We start from the raw sequence: 23666 nt of genomic DNA on the forward strand, positions 1-23666 counted from the left end.
GCCAGCAAACATGTATGTGCATATGTGTGAGGCCAGAGGATGACGTCTGATGTCATTTCCTAGATACTATCTACTTCTTTTCTTTTCTTTTCTCTTCTTTTCTTTCCTTTCCTTTCCTCCCTTTTATTATTTAAGACAGGCTTTCTTCATTAACTTGGAACTCATCTAGTAGTCTCTTAGGGGCCAACCCCAAGAATCCACCTCTCTTCTCTTCTTGGACATTGGGACTCCAGACACATTCTTCCACCTCCCTCTCTCCATCTCTCCCTCTTTCCCTCTCTCTCTCTCTCTCCCTCTCTCCCTCTCTCCCTCTCTCCCTCTCTCCCTCTCTCCCTTCTTGAGACAGAGTTTTTCTGTGTAGCCATGGCTGTCCTGGAACTTGCTTTGTAGACAACCAGGCTGGCCTTGAACTCAGAGACTCGCCCAACTCTGCCTCCTGAGTGCTGGGATTAGATTCATGCGCAATCCTCACCTGCCTTAGTCCTCATTTACTTTATGTGGGCTCTGAAGATGAATTTCAAGTTCACAAGTTTGTTTGGCAAGCGTTTTCCTGACTGAGTTGTCTCTGTATCCTAAGTTTGTAGGTTTCTTTCTTTAAAAATTACATTTGTTTGTTTGTTTGTTTATGTGTTTGTGGGTCATCATTTGTGAGTATCAGAGGACAACTCGGAAGAGTTAGTTTTTTGCCTTCTATCGTGTGGGTCCTGGGGATTGAACTCAGGTTGGAAGGCTGTTTGTAAATACTTTGGTCCCTTGAGTCATCTTATTTACCCCAGGTTTGTAAATTCCCTGAGAAAAAGGGTCCAGCTATTACTACTTTTCAGTTCTAAGTTTACACAAGAGATTGAAGCTCAGCTGTGTTTATAGATTGTGGCTGCATGTCCTAAGTGTAGACAGTGCCAACTGACAAGGTGGCCTTACTCTAAGACTGACCCGATCCTCCGTTGACTCCTGCAGTCTGAGAGTCTAATTAAGGTTTTCAAAATTCTGCCTAAAAATCCAGCAATTTCAAGTAAAGCTTAATATCTCTTCACTCGGACACATTTCTTGAGGCAGAAAGGATGTGGTGAAGTAAGGATGTGGAGGCAGAGAGGAGGCAAAGGTATTTCCAGAATAACCTCAGTGCAAAATCTGCAGCCCTTTGTGACCAGCGTTGGTTTCACACCTGTAGGTGCTAAATGTTAGCGAGGGGGGGTGTTGAAGTTTCCCCACTGCATTTCCTTTGTCCAGAAATAAATCATTATTTATGCAGAAAAATATCTAGTAAGACCAACGACAGCAGAGAGAGCTGTGAGCTCAAGATGGTGGGATAAAGTGGATCTTTCTTTTTTCAAATTTTACAAATTTTCTAAATTTTCTGTAGCAAATCTCCTAAACGTGGTCTAAGCTGACACATATGGTTTCCTTGGAAGTCTGCAGTTCTAAGAGTCCAGGAACTGGGCAAGCGAGACAAGAACTCTACCACAGAGCTATGCCCGTAGATTTCAAAGACACATCATTTCCACATAATCTTAAGAGAAAATATCCACAGTCTGGCATACAGTCTGATGCCAACCATGTACACAGAGGGTCAGCCAGGGGATAGGTGGATGCAGGACTATTGTTTTCGGTTTAGTATTTTGGGTTTTTTTTTTCTTTTTTTCGGAGCTGAGGACCGAACCCAGGGCCTTGCGCTTGCTAGGCAAGCGCTCTACCACTGAGCTAAATTCCCAACTCCGTTTCTTTTTTTTTTTTAAGATTATTATTAGCTGGGGAGAGAATTTTATTTTACCTTCATGAAAATGTCCTTTACTTTTCCATGTTTTCTGAGTTGCCCATGTCTTCTTAAGAACTCCCTAAGCTCCTAGTGTATTTTTCCTTCTACCATTGAGTCACCCCATCCCACCCCTTCATTACCGTTTGTATAATAACTCAATCACATTAACTTGTATACCTTCTCAGAAGCCGACCCAATCCAGGTTTCCCCTCCTAGCTTCTGAAATCGTTTCTGGAAATTACCAGAAGGCATCCTGGACACTAGCCAGCTGTTTAATTTGGGCTGGGCTGACTTACTCTCCTCCTAGGTACTTTGTCTTTCCCAGACTCCACTTTCTCTTACAAGAGGACACTTAGACACCTTCTCAGAATGACCACAGCAACAACAGCAGCTCCTTCCTGCCCTGGGCCCTAACTTTCCAGGCTCTCAACCCTTTTTTTTGTTGAGATAACCCACTGCAAGGAAAGAGGAAGACAAAATTTCCCTTCTGAGGACACTAGTGTTCCACCGAGGTCTCTGAGGCTGCTTGCTTGGTTTAAACAGTGAACGACTGGTAATCCATTAAGTTGGGTTTATACTTTTGCTTAGAGGTACCTTGATGAGTGTAGAACTATGGGATTCTGGACAGAACCTTGAATGAATAATGGAATTACTGTTTTTTAATGAGATGGTTTGGTGCTGGAGTGCAGCTCAGATCATAGAGTGCTTGCCTTGCAAGCACAAAGCTCTGCTTCAATCCATGACACCACATAACACCAGGAGAGCTGTTGGGAGGAGGGAGAAAGGATCAGAAACTCAGGGTCATCCTTGGTTATCAAAGAAGTGTAAAGCTAGTCTGGACCATATGAGGACCTGACTTACAATCAATCAATCACTCAATCAATCACTCAATCCTTCAAACAATCAATCAATAGATTGTTTTTCTATAGGAAGGGTGAGGCCTTAAATTTACCACCACCCCAAACTTTTCAGGACACTAAATTTAAGTAATACACAGACGTATTAAGTTTAGGCCAGGTGTGGAAGGGCAAGCCTCAAATCCCAGCACTCAGAAGGCAGAGGCAAGTGGGTATCTGTGAGTTAGAGCCCAGCTTCTTCAAAACATACTCCAGTTAAAGGCAGATCTACAGATGTTTTAATTTAATTATTGACAGGGATAAAACCAAGGGTTTCACACACAATGGACACACACTCTACCAGTGAGCCAGGCCCCAACTCTTCACCCTTGCTAGACAAGCACTGTACCAGTGAGCTACAGCCCAACTCCACTTTTGTTTTCTTCTGTGTTGTTTTAATAAAGGGTCTTATGGATTTGTACAGGCTGGCCTTGAAAGTACTCTATAGCTTAGACAAGCTTTTAACTTGTGAGTCTCCGGCTTCAGTCTCCCAGCTAGCTGAGTTACAGGCGCATGTCAACAGGCATTGAGAAGTAACAGATTGTGTAGTCAAGCTGTGAGGAAGACAAAGCCAAAGGGTGAAAGAAGAGAAGAAAAAACTAATTGCAAGGACCGCTTCATCCTCTTCTTTCCCCTTTAGTCCCCCCTCCATCCTGATTTGGTAACAGTCTGAGGTAATGAGCGTGTTCTGGCTGGTTCGTGGCAGCCATGTGGTGGGAATAGGGGTTATAACATTAAGGAGTGACGATTGGTAAGGGTAAGGACTATGGTGGCAATTATGAGGCTACTATAAATACTGGCTTGCTGCCCTGACAAAACGCCTTCAGTAGTGCTCGAAGTTTCCTCAATCAGTGAGTTGGGGGGTGCAGAATCCTAGTGGTACCATGGGGTCCAACCAGAGTAGAAACAATGCCATTAACTACAATCTACTCAGTCACTGGAGCTGTGGTTAGGGGCAGAACATTTACCATTCATCAAATGAAATGGTTGGTTGCTTTTCGTTAAGCATTTAAATGTGAGCATTTAAATGGACTCCACTCCCCACTTCGAGTACACAGTCAGGTTTCCAGCTTTGGAGGAAGAGTCATACCATCTTAGAGCTGGAAGAAACTTAGTCATCACCACAAAGGTCTAATGAGAAACATGTGCATATGAGGGAAAGTAAGAAAGACAACCATCGGGGCTGGGGATTTAGCTCAGTGGTAGAGCGCTTACCTAGGAAGCGCAAGGCCCTGGGTTCGGTCCCCAGCTCCGAAAAAAAGAACCAAAAAAAAAAAAAAAAGAAAGATAACCATCTTCGAGAGGTGGAGCGGAGAAGAGCACTGTGGTCCAGGATGCCTGGCCTATTCCTACACCCGCTACCACATACAGCTGCTTAGATAGAATCAGTGGACAGTGGGTGGCAGGCCTACTTTTATTTAAACCACAAATTGCCCATGTTCATTTAGCTTCCAAAATGGGTAAAAAGAAAAAGCATGTTTTGTTCACCTCACTGTTATATCCTATCTCCACCCAGCTACAGGACAATTACTCCAAAATCGGACTAGCTTGCTTCTCAAAAGAAGATGGGGATTTTTGGGACTCCACTGACGAGGGGATTTTGAACAGACCTTGCTTGCAGGTCAAGAGGCAACTGTATCAGCTCATTGAAGAGGTAGGTAATCACTACAGCAAGAACAAAGAATTTGCAGACCTTCAAGCCTGGAAATCTGTATTTGGCAAACAAAGAAACCAAGTCCCAGGGTGCTTATGTGATTCCCCGACAACATGGTGTTCTGTCTGATATTAGACAGTGGATAAAGTCCTGGCTGATTGTACAGTGCCTCCTGAAGGTTAACCTTTGCATTTACTCTGTGAACGCTGGCACAGACAGGGCATGTGCTCAAGGTGGCCTAGTGGTTTCGCCATTCGTTTGTTATCATTTAGACGACGAAAGAGGCCCAAATGATGATGTTTTCTCTTCTTCTCCCATGGCTTATCTCTAAAATTAAATACACATTTATTTTTTGCACGCACGTAAAGAAGAGATACTTTGAGGAGTTGAAGGTGAGGTTATCTCAATTCACTGTCAACAAATGACAAGTTAGGAAAAGGCATCTGTCGACCGAAGTTGCTTTGCTGGGATCTCTGACAGAAAGCTCGTGTGGCTAACAGTTCATTTGGCCGAATGTGTTTAACTGATTTTACTTTTAGATTAAGTCAAATCAGTTCCTTCTCTGCCTGCTTCCTTCTTATAAGATGGCATTTACAAATATTTGCCGTCTGCCTTTCTGAAAAGGTCAGATGAAGGTGCTGATATTAAAAATACTTTGCAAACTAAGAGGCTGCATATATGAGATCACCGTCTAAGGATAGAATGGGAAATCCCAGCGTGGGAAGACGATGCTTTGTGTCAGACATATTTGGGAGTTCATTGTTCCATGGAAATAGTTTTGTCCTGACCATAAGGGCTCCAGTGGGTGACTTAAGCAGTATTCACAGTAGAGTCCAGATGGCACCTGGAACGTAGTGTCAAATGGCCTGGTCTGTGTGTACACTCCCTGGCTGGGTGCCATTACCCACAATGAGTTGTGCAGAAATAGCTGTGAAGATGACTGCATAGGAGGGTCAGGAAACGCCCAGGCTTCACACATGTGAAGGATTTCCAAAGCCTTTGGCTTAAGGGGTTCAGTGAGCCATCAGAAGAGAGACATGAACTAGGGAGCAGTCTGGGGGCTGAGGTGCCAGCAGGTGCCAGGACCAACCCAGGAGAAGATAGAAGGGAATCATCAGTTATAGATCTCAACTGCTTCCCTCTCAACCTCACAGACTCACCCTGGACAGCCAGGGTCGAGAGGAACTGGGAGGCAGAGGACATCGAGCAGGTGGATGTGAGCGCGTGAGGGGGAATTTCCTATTCCGCTCAGGCACACTGGGCCCTCTATCTCCTGGGAACACCTGCCCGTTTTGAACAGAATCCCATTGCATTCTGAGAGCAGCTCCCAGGAATCATGGTTATGCTTTGGAAACACATATTTGCAGACAGATAAAGTCATCGCAGGTCAGATCAGCTAAGGAACCCAAGCCTTTGTTTTTAATTGGACATTTTATTTATCCACATTTCAAATGTTATCCCCTTTCCCAGTTTCCCCTCCACAAGCCCTCTATCCCCTCCCTTCCCCTGCTTCTATGAGGGTGCTCCCTCACCTACCCAGCTACTCTCCCCTCACTGCCTTAGCATTCTCTACACTGGGGCATAGGACCTTCAGAGGACCAAGGGCTTCTCCTCCCATTGATGCCAGATACACTAATCCTCTGCTACACATGCAGCTGGAGCCCTGGTCCCTCCACATGAGTGTAAGCCTTCTTAAAAGCTTTGCCTCATGATCACCTGACCCCCTGCCCCCTTTCCTTTCCTTCTCCCTTTTCTCTCTCCTTTCTCCTTCCTCCTTTCTTCTTTCCTTCCTGTCCTAGAATAAAAGAAAGAAAGACAAACAGAAAAGAGAGGTGAGTGTTTATATCCACCTTACTCCTTGTCCCTTCTCTGGAGTCAGTGGGGCCAACTCCAGTGAATGCTCGCTCAGCTGAGGGAAGGGTTGGAGCAAAGGAAAGACAGAACGCTTCTGTTTTATGGTGTAGGACACAGCTGCTCTGCTTCTACATTTGCAGTGAGGAGGCAATGATGGCACAGGTCCTGAGGGGGGCAAGGGATGAGTGGAGGGCGTTCAGAAGTCATAAGGACTCAAACCAGGCTCTGCTCCCCAAACAGAAAGACTCGGTCGGTGTTCTCTTTTGGACTGATTTTCTCCATTGCTTACTACAAAACCTGGGGTGGTGGTGGGGGTTGCAAGATGTTTAGAAAGGTATGGGACTTTGGTACCATATTTTTGGGCATGAACTTAGCATTATCAAAAGTAGAGAATAGCAAGCACCAAGTCAGACATTTGTAGAGTGAGCCTATCTGTGGGCAAGGTTCAGGTCTACATAATCACTCCAGATGCTTGGCTCTGTCACACACACACACACACACACACACACACACACACACACACACACACGTGCACATACGAACACACGTCCACACAGAGAGAAGGAACATGGTTATCATCAGCTTCATGGAGCCCTGGAGACAGGACTGACCTAAGCAGTAGCTGTGCCCTCCCTTCCTTAGCTGCTCCAAGTATCACTCAGAGCTTTCAGATTGTCCTTTGATTATGGTATCTCACGATCCATCCCAGATACCACCCAAACTCCTATGCTTAGATAAAAGAAGTCCTTCTGTATTGATGTCACTGCAGAAGTGTCCTGTTCCAGGTTGGAAAGACAACATAGGAGCATGTGTGTTCTGTTACATTTTTAGGGGCATTAACCCTCTTGTTCACTACTATTTGTAGGTGACTTTGAGAACCTTTGAGAAAACCATCTCTACAGTTCCAGGTAGTAACATTTTGTCATTTTTATTTGCTACTGTCTATGTCACAGCTGAATAGCTCTGCAGTCTCTCCTTGCTCCCACACATGCACAGCAGTGAGGACTGCTACCCACTCTCTGTCTTAAGCTGTTCCTTGACTCTGTCTTTGCACCGAGGACTTGAGAAGCTTCGCAGCCTCCTCATGGTCAGAACTTCATTCTTTCTTTATCTTTTTTTCTCATATGAACTTTGCTTCTACTTCAATTTCTTCACTGACTTGATTATTTTTGCTATAAATAAGCCAGCTTAAGTATGCTCTAGGACTCGGCAGGAAGTAAAATAGATAAAATTCTCCAAAATCTACCTATCATCTCTGCCTCTGACCACAGTGCTTTTCTTCACCCCAAACCCCTTGGTGTTTCAGTTCTTCCCCTGCAAACACTCTACCTACCCATGATCTCATCTGTGCTACCTACGGCAGGCTGTCCGTATGCTCAGCATCCTGTTAAGGCTCATCATCCTGTTAAGGCTCATCATCCTGTTAACGCTCAGCATCCTGTCTTTTCTCTACCCCAGTCCTCAATGTGCCTTTACCCAGGCTTATCTAGCCTGCCCCTGGCTCTCCTGGCCCCTCTCATTCTGTTTCAGCTCTTGGCTCACGGAAGTCTCTCCTTGGCACATACATCTGTATGGAGGCTGCTGCATTTTGTTATTTCTACCACTCTTACTTAGCTTGATTGTCTCTTTGTGTGTGACATATAATCTCATCCATGTCCTGCTTCCTCATCCACCACATCGAAATTACTGTGTATGGAAAATTTGCCAAGTCTTAATGACCTTCTTCACAGGACAGAGAAGGTGATCCTAAAATTCATATCAAAGCATGTAAGCCCCCGCCCCCCATACCCAAAGCAATCCTGAGCTTAAAGAATGAGGCTGGGGGTATCAGTATCCCTGATTTTAGGTTCTACTACAGAATCATAACGTCAAAAACATTATGGCACAGGTAGAAAGATGGACAGGTAGATCACTGAAATAGAATAAAGTAAACAGTCATAACCCACAGAGCTACAAATACCTGATGTGGTGGTTTGAATATGCTTGGCTCAGGGCATGGCACTATTAGGAGGCGTTGCCTTGTTGGAATAGGTGTGGCCTCATTGGAGAAAGTGTGTCACTGTGGACATAGGCTTTAAGAGCCTCATCCTAGCTGTCTGGAAGTCAGTCTTCTCCTAGCGGCCTTCAGATAAAGATGTTGACCTCTCAGCTCCTCCTGCACCTGTCAGCCTGGATGCTCCCGTGCTCCCACCTTGATGATAATAGACTGAACCTCTGAACCTGTAAGCCAGCCCCAATTAAATGTTGTCCTTTATAAGACTTGCCTTGGTCATGGTGTCTGTTCACACAGTAAAACCCTAACTAAGACACCTGATGTTTGACAAAGAGATTGAAAATACACTTTGGAGAAAAGTCTCTTCAAGAAACAATGCGTGCATCTACACACAGAAGAGTGAAAGTAGATAAACAATGTAGAAGGCATTGAAGACCCTAATACAAAGCTTGAAACTACCAGAGAAAAAAATAAACATAGAGAAGGACTTTCTGAAAAGGACTCTGGTTACACAGATGCCACCAACTGACAAATGGGACTTCATGGAATTAAAGCACGTCTGTACAGCAAAGGACATCATTTATTGAAAAATGGGAAAGAAATCTTTGCTAGCTATACATAGCCATATATATACATATATACATATAGACATATTTACCTATGTATATATACACACACATATATATATATAGCTATACATAAGATAGAGGGTTAATATCTACAATTCATGAAACATCTCAGAGCACTCAAGAACTCATATGGCCCACTCAATAAACAAACAGTTCTCAAAAGATAAACCAAAATTTCCAACAACACACGATGTACATGTTTATCTTCACTAGGTATTAGAGAAATATAAATTAAAACACTGACATTTCATCTTACCCCAGTCATAATGGTACTTACAGCAAGCGCTGGTGGAAGCGGGAACCCTTCTATACTGCTGGTGAAACGTAGACCAGTCCAGCCAATATGGAAAAAGAACATGGTGTTTCCAGTAACTGACAAATGAGACGTCATGAAATTAAAGCACGGCTGCCTCATGGGGCCCTCGAAACACCAAAAACGAATAATCCACATGACCCAGGTACAGAAAGAACACTAAGTCAAGATACCACAGAGACGCTTGCGTGGTTGATGTGGTACCAACTTATGTGTCCCGTGAGAGAGGAAGGGAGGACAAAGCACATAGCAGAACTTTCTCAGCTGTAAAGCATGGAGTTACATCATATGTGGGAAAATGGATGCAAGAAGAGATACCAAGTGAAGCAAACCCCTCTCAAAAAGACAACTATTGCATGATTTCTCTTACGCAAAGATCCCAGAGTTTATATAAATATACACAATTATGTACATATGTATATATGACATGAAAACAGAAATGAAACTGTGGATGGAAGGAACCAACAGGAGGTGGGAGGGAGGAGGGAGGCGGGGGAATGGGAAATCTGCTCAGTGCGTAGTGTGTTCTTGAAAGACAATGTTCTTAAGGAAGACAACCATGGTACCATGAAAAAATATGCATAATAAGAAAATTAAAGGTTCAGATTTTTGCTCTCAAATCCAGGCTTCTCTATAGACTTGCAATGATCTCAAATGCAAACTGGATCTGTCTATTTAAAAGCAAAGGATCAAAGGGTTAGGCGCAGGCATGCCCTGACTCACGTAACCGTGAAGGTCAGTGGTGGGTGGGCACATCGACCTTGACAATTCTGAGACCAATTGTAATTGACTTTGCCGCTCCACCTCAGATTCAGCCCTTAACATTCTCCCAACACGCAGCTGCTCTTAGGAATTCACAGCTAATGTGGCTGCTTCAGGAGCCACGCTGCTTTGGAAGGAGGCAGAGCTTCCAGTAGCTCTTGTCCGAACATCACACACGTCTAGGAAATGTTCTATATTTTCAAGAATTCTGCAAGCTATAAAAGAGAGGTGCCAAGTTACTCACAAAGGTCAATCTACCAGAGTAATTTCTGGCCTCTCAGCAGAAACCCTGAAGGCCAGGAGGTCAGGGCTGGTGCTTTTCAAGCCTTGGAATAAAGTAACTGCTGATCAAGACCACGACATCTAGGGCTAAAAGGATAGTTCAGCTGATATAGGAGCTGACAATCTGAGTTGAATCATAGAATGTACATGGTGAACCATTTCAAAACTGGCCTCCACAAGCATTCTGCTGAACACACACACACACACACACACACACACACACACACACACACACACACACACACACGAGGTCACGTGGACGAATAGTGTTTAGTGTTTTCAGACCACCATGGTTGTTTCCATATTGGATATTCTGCATTTCCACCTCAATGTAGAGTGGCCCACACTTCCCCAGTGCTTGCCTTAAGTACCATTTTGCCTGGGGTGAGATGGTTCACATATGTCTGTACTATTAGAGCTGTTAGGGGAAGAGTTGGGTAGCCACCAGCAACTTCCAGCTCCAAAGTGGAGAGTTAGACAGAGCAAGACACCTGATGTCCTCCTTTGACCTCTGCACATGATGCACTCATTCTCCACAGATACCCACACTGCCCCTCCATTCATCCACTCCTCTCTACCATGCTCACTTCAGAGCCATGCATAGTCTATCGGGTTTCTTCAAAGGTCAGGAGATTTTTGCTTTGAGAAAACGTGACTTCCTAAAATAACAAGAACAGCATTAATAGTGGTTTATAACTAGTACCAGATAGACAGAAATGGTTTCTCCTTTCTCATTCACTGCCGACCTGTGAAAACTTACTGCCTGCTTTTGCTTCCGGAGCTCTTGACCTAGAGGATGGACCACCGTGTTCAACCTTGTAACTTGCCTAGCAGCTTCCGGCTTCTCTCCCTCTGCCTGTCAAACCAGACCTCGATCTACGTTGGTCTGATCATGAAACATTTCTTTACACCTTCCAGTATCTTGGGAAGGCAGCCTAAGTCTTGTGTACTTGGTTTCCTTCAAGTTCGACCTGAACTTCTTTGTTTTCTCCTCCCTGGGCTTTGGCTTCGGCTGTCTGGAAACACTCTTCCATCATGGCAGACCCAGAGCCTGACCGTCTTTGCCTTACTTATGTGCATGCCTCCATCTCTTGATTGTTGGTGAGCTTTCTCCTTGTCCCTTAGTGGGTTGCCTGGGATAGAGGTGCTGGTCTCTTGGACTTACAGGGATAAGTAACTGGAAAGTTCTTAACATCTCCTCTGCAAACCCTCCCCTGACCTCAGGTCTCCAATAACTAGGACTCTGCCCTTCTTCCGCTTAGGGGTTACCCCTTACCTCCACTTCCCATAAATAGTCTTTTTTTTCAACTGGTATAGCCCAGAAAATATGGTAAGTTTCTTGAGGACTCAGCAGAATCCATGGTTCACCTATGTAGCTCTGCATAGTGTGGTATCATTTCTTGTCCCTGCCAATATTTGTTGGTTGATAGAATATAATTTATCTTAGCCAAACATAGGCAGGCATGGGGATTTGAAGCTAATTTTAAAGAGACATTATTGTATAAGATTTATATTATGCATGTGCATATGCATGTGCATAGGTGTGTGCCTGTGTGCACACTTCGGAGGTCAGAAGAGGTTACCATGTGTCTTCCTTTAAGAGTTTCTGTCTATTCCCCAGCTCTCCTGGGTATGTGGCCATGCCTGAGTTTTTAGGTGGGTGCCAAGAATCTCAACTCAAATCCTCTTGTTTGCCCTTCAACCGGAGTTAAGACAGTGTGAGCAGTCATGTGGGTGGAAGGCTCAAACCCAGGTCTCCTGGGAAAGCAGCCACTTCTCCAGCCCCACTCACTATTCGGGCTGTTTTATGAAACCAAAGGATCAGTTTGGGAAGACCCTGTGCTCAGGATGCCAGCTCAGACACAACTGTGTCTTTTGACAAGCGCTAATGTTCTTCTGTCTTGTGTCTTTTAGAAAAGCAGCTAAGCACTCCTCCCTTGCCCAGAGGTAGAAGACCCCAGAGAGTGGCAGCTCACATTACCGGGATCACTCGGAGAAGCAACTTAGCCTTAATTCCAAGTAGGATCACGAGGGCTGGGGTGGGGATGGGGGGCTGGCAGCAGGGTCGGGGTGGGGATGACACCTAGCTTTGTGAGGCTCCGGAATGGTTGGAAGTGGTTTAACTTCTATCTGAGATATCTCTGTGACTGTAAGTGCGCAGCAGTGAGCCAGTCTCAGAAGACTGTTCTGTGAAACAAGAAGACACCCAGGGAGCGTGCTAACTCCGCCATACCTGGCCTCAGGAAAAGTGTGCATGAGATAGCACTGCATCCCACTGGGCTACCTTTGTTGCTACTGCAGCTTCTCCTTGCATCTTCTCCTCCCCTCCTCCTTGCCGCCTACCCACTTTTCTTCTCCTCTTTTATAAACAGTGGTTCACAGAGCCTAGGTTGGCTTCAGAACGCCAAGCTCTTCTGTCTCAAGCTCCCAAGGGCTGGGATGCAGGCAGCACGCTCAGACATTTTTTTTTTTTTTTTTACGCTCAGACATTTTTAATCATTGAAGTAATTCATTCTCTCTCTCTCTCTCTCTCTCTCTCTCTCTCTCCCTCCCTCGCTCTCCCTCCCTCCCCCCTCTCTCTCTCCCTCCCTCCCCCTCTTTTCTCTCTCTTTCTCTCCCCCCTCCACCAGCCTCCCTCCCTCCTCCTCTTGTATCAACTCTTCCAGCTCAAAACCTCGAATCCGCAGCCTTTGTCCTCACCACAATCTAACCCACAGCCTCTGTCTTTATCACCAAGCACTGGGACCTCCCACCACAGGGACACTTTTGACACCACAGGGAACCCTGACCCTTTGGTGGATTGGGGTGTGGCGTAGCTGGCAAGAGGTACAGACAGCAAGCAGGTCAAAATGGTCCACAAGCCACCCGATTTTCACGTGACTAGCCTTTGTAAGGCTTACACTTTGATGAAAAGTGTGAGAGGTTGGATTTTGGATCAGTGTGGTGTGCGAGCCCAAGGAAAAGACTTGGCTGTGCAGAGGGGCTAAGGTATCTCCTCACTGCAATGCAAACTTCCTCCTGCTAACTCTTTCTTCCTTTTCCATGTAGTCTCCAAGGATGGAAAGACCTTGGGCCAGAAGATAGAAACCTGGGAGTCCTCTCGGAGAGGGCATTCATTTCTCAACCATGTGCACTTGAGAAACGGAGAGCTGGTGATCCAGGAGGAGGGCCTGTATTACATCTACTCCCAAACGTACTACCGGTTCAAGGAGGCTAAAGAAGCTTCCAAGACAGTCTCGAAGGACGGAGGGAGGATCAAACAGATGGTGCAGTACATCTACAAATACACCAGCTACCCCGATCCCATACTGCTGATGAAGAGTGCCAGAAATAGCTGCTGGTCCAGAGAAGCTGAGTACGGACTGTACTCCATCTATCAGGGGGGGCTGTTCGAGCTCAAAGAAAATGACAGGATTTTTGTTTCCGTGACGAATGAGCATTTGATGGACCTGGATCAAGAAGCCAGTTTCTTTGGAGCCTTTTTAATTAACTAGACGACCTGCAATGATCAAACACACCCCTAAAATACCCAGTAATATTCTAGGTCGAAGGCATCCCAAGAAAGTGACTAAACTGGTTAGGGTATGGCCTGGCTGCAGAAACCTCAGGGCAGATGTGACAGAAAGGCAGCTAGAACACAGCACCCTCAGGCCAAAAACCCAGCCATAGACACCAGGTTTCATTGAGGGACTTGCTTTGTTCCCCCAAAATGAGATCGCTGTAGGCTTTCAATGATCTACCTGGTACCAGTTTACAGAGATCTAGAAGATATTCAGTCTCTAAATGTTTATGCAACAGTTGACAATTTTCACCTTTGTTATCTGGTTCAGGGGTGTGAAACCCAGTGCTCAAGGGCTGTGTGCAGATGAGGATAGCTCTGGATGCAGTCAGCATAAAAATCATGAAATATCTCACCTACAACATTAGAGTGTGTGAGTGCGTGAGTGTGCCTATGTGTGTGCAGGTGCGCCTTCGTGTGTGCATGCATGCATGCATGTGTGCGTGTGCATGTGTGTGTGTGTGTGTGTGTGTGTGTGTGTGTGTGCAAGAGCGCGCAGGCGTGTGCCCATGTGGATGACTGGTAACTGGCTATGTGCTTCTCGAGTGTGATAACATTATGTCCCATCATCAGTGGGTACCTTGCCCAAAGAATGTATGAAATCTCCAGACTGGGAACCTGAGCAAGGACAGGGACAATGATCCCAGGGGAGAGGTCAGCTCTGCCCTTTTGTTTAAGTGTCTAGGCAAAAGCTTTCTTACAGACCAGAAGGGGCCAGTTTATTGTCACACACCATGAGTGCCACCAGGTGGCGAGATTCCCTTAATTTCGTCAGTATCAAGTCCTTTAAAGGTGTAAGAGTATAACCGTCTACAAATTCTTGGGCTTAAAAACACAAAATTAAAACGAAGAGAGGTTGCTTACCTTGGGACTATAGGCAATTGGAGCTAAACACAAGAAATAAGCTTGTGCAACCGGATGGAGCTCCAGGCTTTGGCTGAATCTGTGAGGAAGAAGATGGGGCTTCACGTGGTGAAATCCCAGACTCCCGAGGTTTCGTTTATTGGATGGTTTTGGTTTTTTGAGACAGTGTAGTTTTGACTATCCTGGAACTTGAGACCTCGAACTCAGAGATTCGCCTAGCTCTGGCTCCTGAGCGCTGCAGCTAAAGGCACGCGCCACCACGTGTGTTCTGGTTGGTTTTTGTGTTGAGTTCTAGGTCATGCTGGTCTTTCTTCTTAAAAGCCCTTTAGAAAGCCATACCGAAGACGATCTAGTTATAATAAATAGTCACAGAGGGAGGAATGGACTCCCGAGTCTTCCTGTTCTGTGACAAATCAACGCACAAAACACCCGAGATCACAAAATACAACCACTAGATTTTGCATAATAATATTTTCAAGAGTTTCACCACAGGCTTCCTGCGAGAGTAAGTTTGAGTTCTGTATTAAGAATCTGAGGTGTGTTCTTTTGTTTGGTTGTTTTGTTGTTGTTTTGGTTTTTGTTTTTAAGTGAAGCAGAATTTAAGTCGACCTTTCTAAATTCTCTTTGCTCCCAAGGGAGGGCTCTGTGAAGCCTGGAGTCTCAACAATTTGGCCCTGCCTCCTGTTATTACAGGCGGTGGCCTTCCCCACACCATTGCTGCCTATGAGTTTTCTTGGTGATAGGGTCTCTCCCATTACTGGCAGCCAGCAGCGCCATGAGATTCTCCTGACAGTTGGCCATATCGGCTTTTTGCACGGATGATGGGGATTTGAACATGAGATTCTCCTGACAGTTGGCCATATCGGCTTTTTGCACGGATGATGGGGATTTGAACATGAGATTCTCCTGACAGTTGGCCATATCGGCTTTTTGCACGGATGATGGGGATTTGGACACAGTTTTTCATGCTTGAGCCATAGCTGCTCTTACCACTGAACCATCTTCCCAGCACAATCGCTGCTACTTTTTTTTCTTTCTTGGCAAATCAGTTCATCTCTGTAGTTTTCTATTATTTTAGACATTTACTATAGTTTGGCATAAAATCCATTATTGATGTCAGATATTTTCTTTAACCAGCTTTTTTTATATATATTCTTGAAATAAAGGGCTAAATATATATATTTTTTCATCTGTGAGTCATGAAAATCTTAAGGAGAATTTTTCTTTTTCTCTCTTTTCTTCTTTCCTTCCAAGTTGAAAGCAGTGAAGCCAGAAAGAAAATTAACTGTGATGGGGATTATTTCAGATGTATCGATATCATTTCCCCCGGCTGGGAAATGTTAAACTTTGTAAACTCTGAAGCACACAAAGTGTTCCTTCCCATTTTACTTTAATAAAAATAAAAGCAAATGCATCCAGTATATTTTCTTCTCCCTCTTTCCCTTCAGCACGTGTAGCGCTGCCCTGTAAGGCACAATCATCTACTAAGACTGATGATTCTAATTTCCATTGTTTTATATTTCCCTCATCCTCTTTTTTTTTTTTATTGTGAACTGCTCTTTACACCTTTGGGCTCAATGTATTCCTCTGAATTATATAGTGCTAAACACCCTTTGCCATCCATCTGAGGATCTCAGCACTTGATCGGTGAATTTAACCCATTTTTACTTGTTGTAAAAACTGTAACACAGGAGCTCACTTGTATATCTTTGCTCCTTGTTTAGTTTTCACTGTGTTCTTTTTCCCCACTCTCCTAGCTTCCGTGGGATAATCTTAATGCTGTTAAGGTAATGTCTTAGTTAACTTTCCTGTTGCTGTAATAAAACACCCTGAAGAAAGCAACTTAAGGTAGAGACAGTTTGGTCTATAGTCCAGGTTATAGCCCACCACTGCTGGAAAGTCACTGAGGCTTTTGAGAACTGATCATTGTTAAGAAAACAATGGATTAAGGTATACACGATAGTTCCCATTCATTTTCTTTATTTTTATACAGTTCAGAATCCTTAGCTCAGGGAATGGTGCCACCCATACGGATAGGTCTTCCCACATTAGTTAACATAATGAAGATAATCCTTCCCAGACATTCTCACATTCTTGGAGGCCCATCTTCCATGTGATTCTAGATTATTTCCAGTTGATAAAATTATCACAGGTAATGTTACAACTTTAAGGCTTTTTTTTAAAAAAACTTTTTATTGATTCCTTGTGAATTTCGCATCATGCACTCCTACCCCACACACCTCCTACCTTCATATCTGTCCTCTGCCCTTGCAACCTCCCCTGCCTTCCAAAAGAGAATAAGAAATAAAAAACAAACAAAATGAAACAAATTATAGAAACCGTCTTGTTACAGAAGTCGTAGTGTGTTACAGTGTGTCCACAGCACACCCCTTAGGCTACACATCTTTACCTGCAAGTGTTTGTTGCAGTGAGTTACTGGTCTCTGGCTTTTTCTATGCTATCAATACTGGATCCTCACAGGGACTCCTCTTTGATATCCTGTTTTTGTCCTATGTCATGGAGATCCTGCAGCTTTAGATCTGCGGGACAGGTCCTTTCACATGCTCCAGCAGTTCACAGATGCAGTAGATGTTGGGATGGGCCAACTCAAAGCCCTGGGTCTGGACCTGGTGGTAGTTGAGTTGGTCATCCCACCAGCTCTCCTGCACCCACTGCCGGGTTGAGCTCTCCAGCACTGCCCCAGCTAGTTCACCCAATGCTGAAGCTGGCAAGGGGCAGGTTCAGCTGTCCCACTCTCATACCCTTGGTACCTACTCAACTTTGTTTCCCATTAGGGCCAACTCTACTGTGCTGCCCAGGTAAAGTGTAGGGCCCACTCTCCCAAATCCTGCAACCAGTGAGGAGCAGGATCAGCTCTCCCTGGTCACCTCAGGGCAAGGAAGGAGAGGAGAAAAAGGTTTGTGTTTAACATCTGATAAGTTTTTCTTATAAGCTAATTAAGTTCATTTTTTCATCTAAGTTAAAATGTTATTAATCTTTGAATCTCCAACACTTTATCTCACGACCCCATACAAACGAAAAACTCTGCAAGTTTCTTGTTCTCCACATTGCTGTTGGAACCATCAGTTTGACTGCCATTGTTGTTACTATTGGGGAATAGTACTTAGACTTTAATACGAGAGCGATTCCTGCAAGCCAGAGCAATGGATTCCTACATTGTCCTGGTCTTACACCATTATGGAGTCAGCACTTCAGACTTTGTTCACTGAACTCAGAGGGAAAGAAGCAATCCAGTGAGAGATCTTTTTCAACCCACCTCTCATTGGTGACAGAGGTGCTCTCTTGAAACTGCTCCCTTACCCCAGACCTGAGCAACCTCTAACAGGAAGAGAGCATCTCTTACCCTCACATTGATCTCTGAGCATGGTGGACATCAGCAGTCTCACTGTCGCTGAGCCATGGCAGTACTGGGATGGGACCAGCTTAGGAGGCAGAGTGTGGGGTCTGTGTTAGTTGCTATCTTGCTTGAAATTGTGAATCTGGTTTATGTCCTTTTCCCAAGCTTATTAGGAGACTCAATAGAGAACTGCATGTGCAAGTTCTTAACGACCACATTACATAACTGTCTGCGATGCACTGTAGGGAGGTCCTTCTTTTCCTCTTAAATTTTAAAATGGATAAGGAACTTGGAGAGAAGAAAATGTTAACTATTTCATTATAGAAATTTTGAACTATTTTCTGCTGGCAGACTTTAAGGTGCAAGTCATATTCGTGACTAAAGCATTAGAACAAGCTTCTTTACTTACTGCCCTATTTAAAGTTGTGATTTGATTTTCCTTTTAACAAATGGACTAAAGACTACAGAACACAAAGGCCTGGGGGCTGGAGGAGTTCTGTGTGAGTGCATTTCCCCCTTTTATGTTTCATTGACAACAAACTTCAGGGAAAAAATCGCTACACAGATTACTTGTACTTGGACATGAGCACGGACTTCATTAGGAAGATGATAACTAGGCTTCCTCCCCTCATTATGTTATCTTTTCTAGAACAGGTTGTCTTTAAAACCAGTAAGAGGCTTCAAATGAGCAGAACATTCACGCTTTCCTAGTGGTTTTTCTTGTTGCTAGGACAGGACACCTGACAACGGTTGAAAGGAGGAGCTGATGCGGCCACAAGTCTGAGTGGAGAGTCTGTCCTGGGGAGGAAGCCATGGAGGCTCCTGTTTGATCAGCTGTCACATGGGGAAGGGGGCAGCCAGTCATGCTGTCGCCAGGGAAGGGAGAAGGGAGTGACAACTGCTCCTACCCCCACCCCTTCCTCCTTTTTGTTCAGCCTGGGATTCCAGCCTGTGGCATGGTGCCACCCCCACTTAGGGTAGATCATCTGACCTCAATGAACTTAATCTAGAAAAATCCCTCAGCTGTCCTCAGAGATTTGTTCCCATAGCGATTCTAAATTCTGCAAAATTGGCAATATAGACCATCACAGCAATAACAAAAGGTTCTCTTTAGCTTTCAAAATATAGGATTATTTGTGTGCCCTCCCACGTGGTCTCCCATTAAAGAACTAAACTAAGTACGTATAAAAACACACCATATTCTCTTACTGTCCATAAACTATTACTGGATAAAATGTAGACAGTAGTTTTTGGAAAATTATGGAAAAGAGTTTTCTACATTCTTAACACATAATGAGATAATAAACACATTGTTCTTTGTAATAGTATGATAGAAAATTGTAACTTTCTATATTGTAATGATAGAAAATTATAATTTTATATATATGATTATATATTATAGATAATATAGACAGACATTTTATATATATGGATCATCTAAATATAATAATTCTGGGGTCTCAGACTCTATATTCCAACAAAAATAAATAACAAATTGACCTACATTAATAAAGAGACATTTTAATTTGGAGGCAGAATCTCTTTATGTGGACCAGGCTAGACTTTTACTCACAGTTATCCACCTGCCTCTGCCTTTCAAGTGTTGATTAATGGCGGGTGCCTAAGCCTTTTTTTTTAAGGACCCTGGAAGCTCTTTATCTTACTACACTGCTTATGGGATTTAAAAGAATTCATCCTCCCCCCTCCTCCCCCTCCTCCCCCTCCTCCTTCCCCTCCTCCTCCTTCTCCTCTCTCCTCCTCCCTTCCCCCTCCCCCTCCCCTCCTTCTCCCTTCCCCCTCCCCCTCCTCCTCCCCTTTATGGTTATGGGTGTGCTTGAATCAATTCTCTGAATTGAGATAGAACACAGGTTGTCTGGCACAGTTACCTTTGCTCACCATCGTTAGAAAAAAATTTTTTAAACATAGTAATACTTTAGGTATTTTTCTGTTTGTGAAGATGAGGCTCGGAAATAGCAGTTTCACTTAGAACTAGTTCTTGGTATTTTACTTAATTGAATCAAACCAAATCAATTTGGTGGGTGGTGAGTATTGAAACAAAATCTCTTGTAACCCAGGCTGGGCTCAAGCTCCTAACCCTTCTGCCACAGAATTCCTAAGGGCTGGGACTGTAATGTCTTAGTCATTAATTGTGCCTGATACCTTAAAGTCAGTCTGTAGCCATCTGGTCTTCTGTAAAATTCCATAAAGCTAGTCTTCTGTGCACACTGTACACGGAGAGAGATTGATATCAGAGTTGTCAGGGGTCAAGGCCTCCCCCTCCCTAACTCACAACCCTAACAAGCTAGACCTACCCAGCTGTCCTCAAGCCAGCCCATGAAGCAAGCGCTGGTGAAGCAGATTTATTCAACATGGCCACGTTGAGAAGAGGAACAGGTGTCCATCTTTGGGGTCCAGAGAGAAGGTTTGGGTTTAATTTAGAGGGCAAGAATTATGCATAACTCGGCAACCCTGGTCAAGCTGAGGCCTTGTCCATCATTGCTGTCTAGGTTCCAGTCTCTCCTATAAGGTGGTCTGACACCTAGTCAGAAGGTATGACATTTTGTCCCCCAAACACAAGCTCCTTCTCTGGCTAAGCCAGACTCCCAGTCTCTTCCTTCCCCCAGCATGAGGAAATTTTCTTGGGAAATTCCACTATCTTGGAGTTCATTGCCTCTACAGCCTGATGGTCAAAGGGCAAGCACAAGTGTCGCTTTTAGAATATCTTTATTCCTGTCAAGATGGCTACAGAGACCGGAGGTAAAGACACCCGCCTGCTTCTTCTTAACCTTCTTGGACAGGCTGAGAGGCCCAGGTGCACTGGGCCCACAGCAGCTTAGGGTAAATGCTAAATTGGTGTCACTCCAGCATAACCAGCAGAAGGCCTAATCCAGCCTGCACTAAGGGCACAGAAAGCCCAGGATAGGACAACTGTTTTTCTGTGTCGGGGTTCCTTGCTAATGCCGAGGCCATTTTGTCTCCCCATGCACTTTGCGTTCCCCATTGGGTTTTAATGGCGGGATGATGACAGCTGCTCTCCAGCTCTTCACTAAGGGGGTGAGGTGGGGGGAGCTCTTTGTACATCTTTTTGTGAAGGCGGGAAACTTCCCCAACAGTAGGAATTCAGAATGATAGACTTGCCCATCCCTAATCTTTCATTGGCAAGGGGAGTGGCATCAGGGTGGGCAGAGGGCAGTGCCAAGCATTTCTAAAGTGCTGTCCCGGTTGCATTTCTGACGCTGTGGTGAAGTATATTGATGAGAGCAGTTATTTTAGCTCACAACTCCAGGTAGTGCCGTAGTAGAAAGGTCAGTGTGGAATGAACTTAACATCACAATTCGCAGTCAAGCACAGAGAGGATGAACGCACGCATGCTTGGTACTTGCCTAGCTTTCTCTACTCCTCCAGAGCCCTAAACAAGGAGTGGTGCTGCTTCCTCTCAGACTGGGTCTTCTCGCCTCAATTAAGATGATCAGGGCAGCCCCCAGAGACAGACCCACCAGCCAGCCTGATCTAGGCAATCTCTAACTGAGACTCTCTAGGTCACACCAGTCTGGCAAAACTAATCATCACAAGTGTGCGTTCTCTTAATAAAGACCAAACTCAGGGCTCTGGCCGTTGGAAAGATGAGTAAATGGCGTCCTTGCTCAAGAGTGCTTCTCAAATCAGAGCGGAAGTCAAAGAGGAAATGATTCTCAAAGTATGGCGTCCCTTCCGTTCATCTGCCTTGTAGAAGGGAAACAAATTAAGAACTACTGTTCTCCCCTCCTCCCTTTTTTTTTTTTTTTTTTTACTTTCTATGGCAGCTTCAAGTCCTGATACATTTTCAGGGAAAGATTAAATAGGGTTGTGACGCTTCTTAAAAGAGACAGAAGACATCACGTGGAAGACACAGTGCTTCTGAATTATATGTGTAGCTCAAAGCAATTTTGGGGAAAGTATAATTAATTAAAGCAACTCGATGCGCTCAGCCTCAGTTCACAGCAGCAGCATTTCTGCTGAACTCGTGGTGGGACAATTCATCATTCGTCACAGGAAGTCCAGAGAGGATGGTTCTGGGGGGTTGATTAGGTTCTTCCATCCCTCAGCTCCACCTCCCTCAGAGTTGGCTCCATCTTCTGGTTGGTGGCTGTAGTGACTCCAGATTCCACAAGCACTCAAGGTGAGGTCTCCCCAAAGGGGCAGAAGGACCTTCCCGACATGTCTTGTTTCTCAGGCCAGGTCTGAGTGACAATCCATTCTTGAGTCCATTTTTGCAAAGGCATGTGATTGAGCAAACACTTCAAACAGGAGAGTTTTGGCTGAGGCTTGTCAGTGTGATTGCGACCATTTCCTCACCTCTGAACTCAACTCGTTGAGACCAGGTGTCAGCAAAGTAATTCTTGGTCATGTTAAAACTGCTTCATCTAGGTGTATATTATTGGTTCATTGTGCTCCCTCTCCTGCCTCTCCCCCTTCCCATAATTCCCTTGTTCACACACATACACCCCTTATACAAACACACCTCTCTCTCACACACACACCTCTCTTTTTCTCTCTTTCACACACACACTTCTCTTTTACACACAGACACCCCTCTCTTTTTCTCTTTCTCTCACACATACACCCCCCCCTCTCTCTCTCTCTCTCTCTCTCTCTCTCTCTCTCACACACACACACACTTCTCTTTTACACACAGACACCCCTCTCTTTTTCTCTTTCTCTCACACATACACCTCTTTCTCACACACACACACACACTTCTCTACACACACATACACACACCTCTCTCTCACACACCTCTCTTCTTACACACACCATTCTTTCTCACACACATATCTCTTATATACACACAACTTTCCCTCTTTCACACACATACCTCTCTTTCTCTCTCTCACATACAAATTTCTCTCACAGACAAACACCTCTCTCACACACCTCTTTTTTTGTACTCTCATGCATACACCTCTCTTTCTCTTTTTCACACACATCTCTCTCTCACACACACACACACCTCTATCACACACACACATCTCCTTACACACACCTTTCTCACAAACATACCTCTCTCTTACACACCCCTCTCTTTCTCTATCATACACACCTCTCTCTCATACACACACCTCTCTCATACACACATTTCTCTCTCACACACATACTTCTCTCACACACACACTTCTCTCTCACACACACTTCTCTCTCACACACACTTCTCTCTCACACCTCTCTCTCTCACACACTTCTCTCTCACACACACACCTCTCTCACAAAAAACCTCTCCTCACACACACACACACACTTCTCTCTCTCATACCTCTCTCTCTCTCTCTCTCTCTCTCTCACAACTTCTCTCTCACACACACACGTCTCTCACAAACCTCTCCTCACACAAACCTTTCTCTCTTGCACACATACTTCTCTCCTCTCTCTCTCTCTCTCTCTCTCTCTCTCTCTCTCTGAGTTATCCGCAGTACTTCTTTTACTTATCTTTCATTTCCTTCTAAAATCAGGTCTTTTGGTTTTGTTAATACTGGAGTCAGCCAGTTCTACATTTACCCTCATTGTGTGATTAGGTATTTTCTCCCGGTTTCTCTGGAGCACTTCCAAACTGAAGAGACCTAGTCTACATAGGATAGAAAGTCACTCTTCTTTCTCCAGCAGATTCACGCTGCTCACTTGTTTCCCCAGCAAGGGCAGAGTGGAGCTCAGCTGTGAGACTTGCTCACACTGCCTTCCAGTGCTGCCTGTGGTGCTGTGAAACTGACCAGTG

General features: G+C 44.7%; 1 protein-coding gene across 3 annotated transcripts in view; it reads left to right on the forward strand.

Annotated features, from left to right (window-relative positions):
- Window positions 1-15976, forward strand: part of Tnfsf10 (TNF superfamily member 10) — a 19354-nt gene extending 3378 nt beyond the window's left edge. Inside the window, exons 3-6 of one of the 3 annotated variants that reach the window (XM_017590632.3) lie at window positions 4169-4306; window positions 7026-7068; window positions 12054-12158; window positions 13188-15976. In XM_017590632.3, the coding sequence (XP_017446121.1) occupies window positions 4169-4306; window positions 7026-7068; window positions 12054-12158; window positions 13188-13633 (732 nt within the window). In that variant the 3' untranslated portion in view covers window positions 13634-15976. Of the gene's footprint in view, window positions 1-4168; window positions 4307-7025; window positions 7069-8152; window positions 9714-12053; window positions 12159-13187 lie in introns of those variants that run through there. The other 2 variants (NM_145681.2, XM_063281308.1) reach the window with 2 other exon arrangements.
- The last annotated feature ends 7690 nt before the right edge of the window (window positions 15977-23666 follow it).

This window comes from Rattus norvegicus, chromosome 2, assembly GCF_036323735.1.
Source record: "Rattus norvegicus strain BN/NHsdMcwi chromosome 2, GRCr8, whole genome shotgun sequence".
Taxonomy (NCBI): Eukaryota; Metazoa; Chordata; class Mammalia; order Rodentia; family Muridae; genus Rattus; species Rattus norvegicus.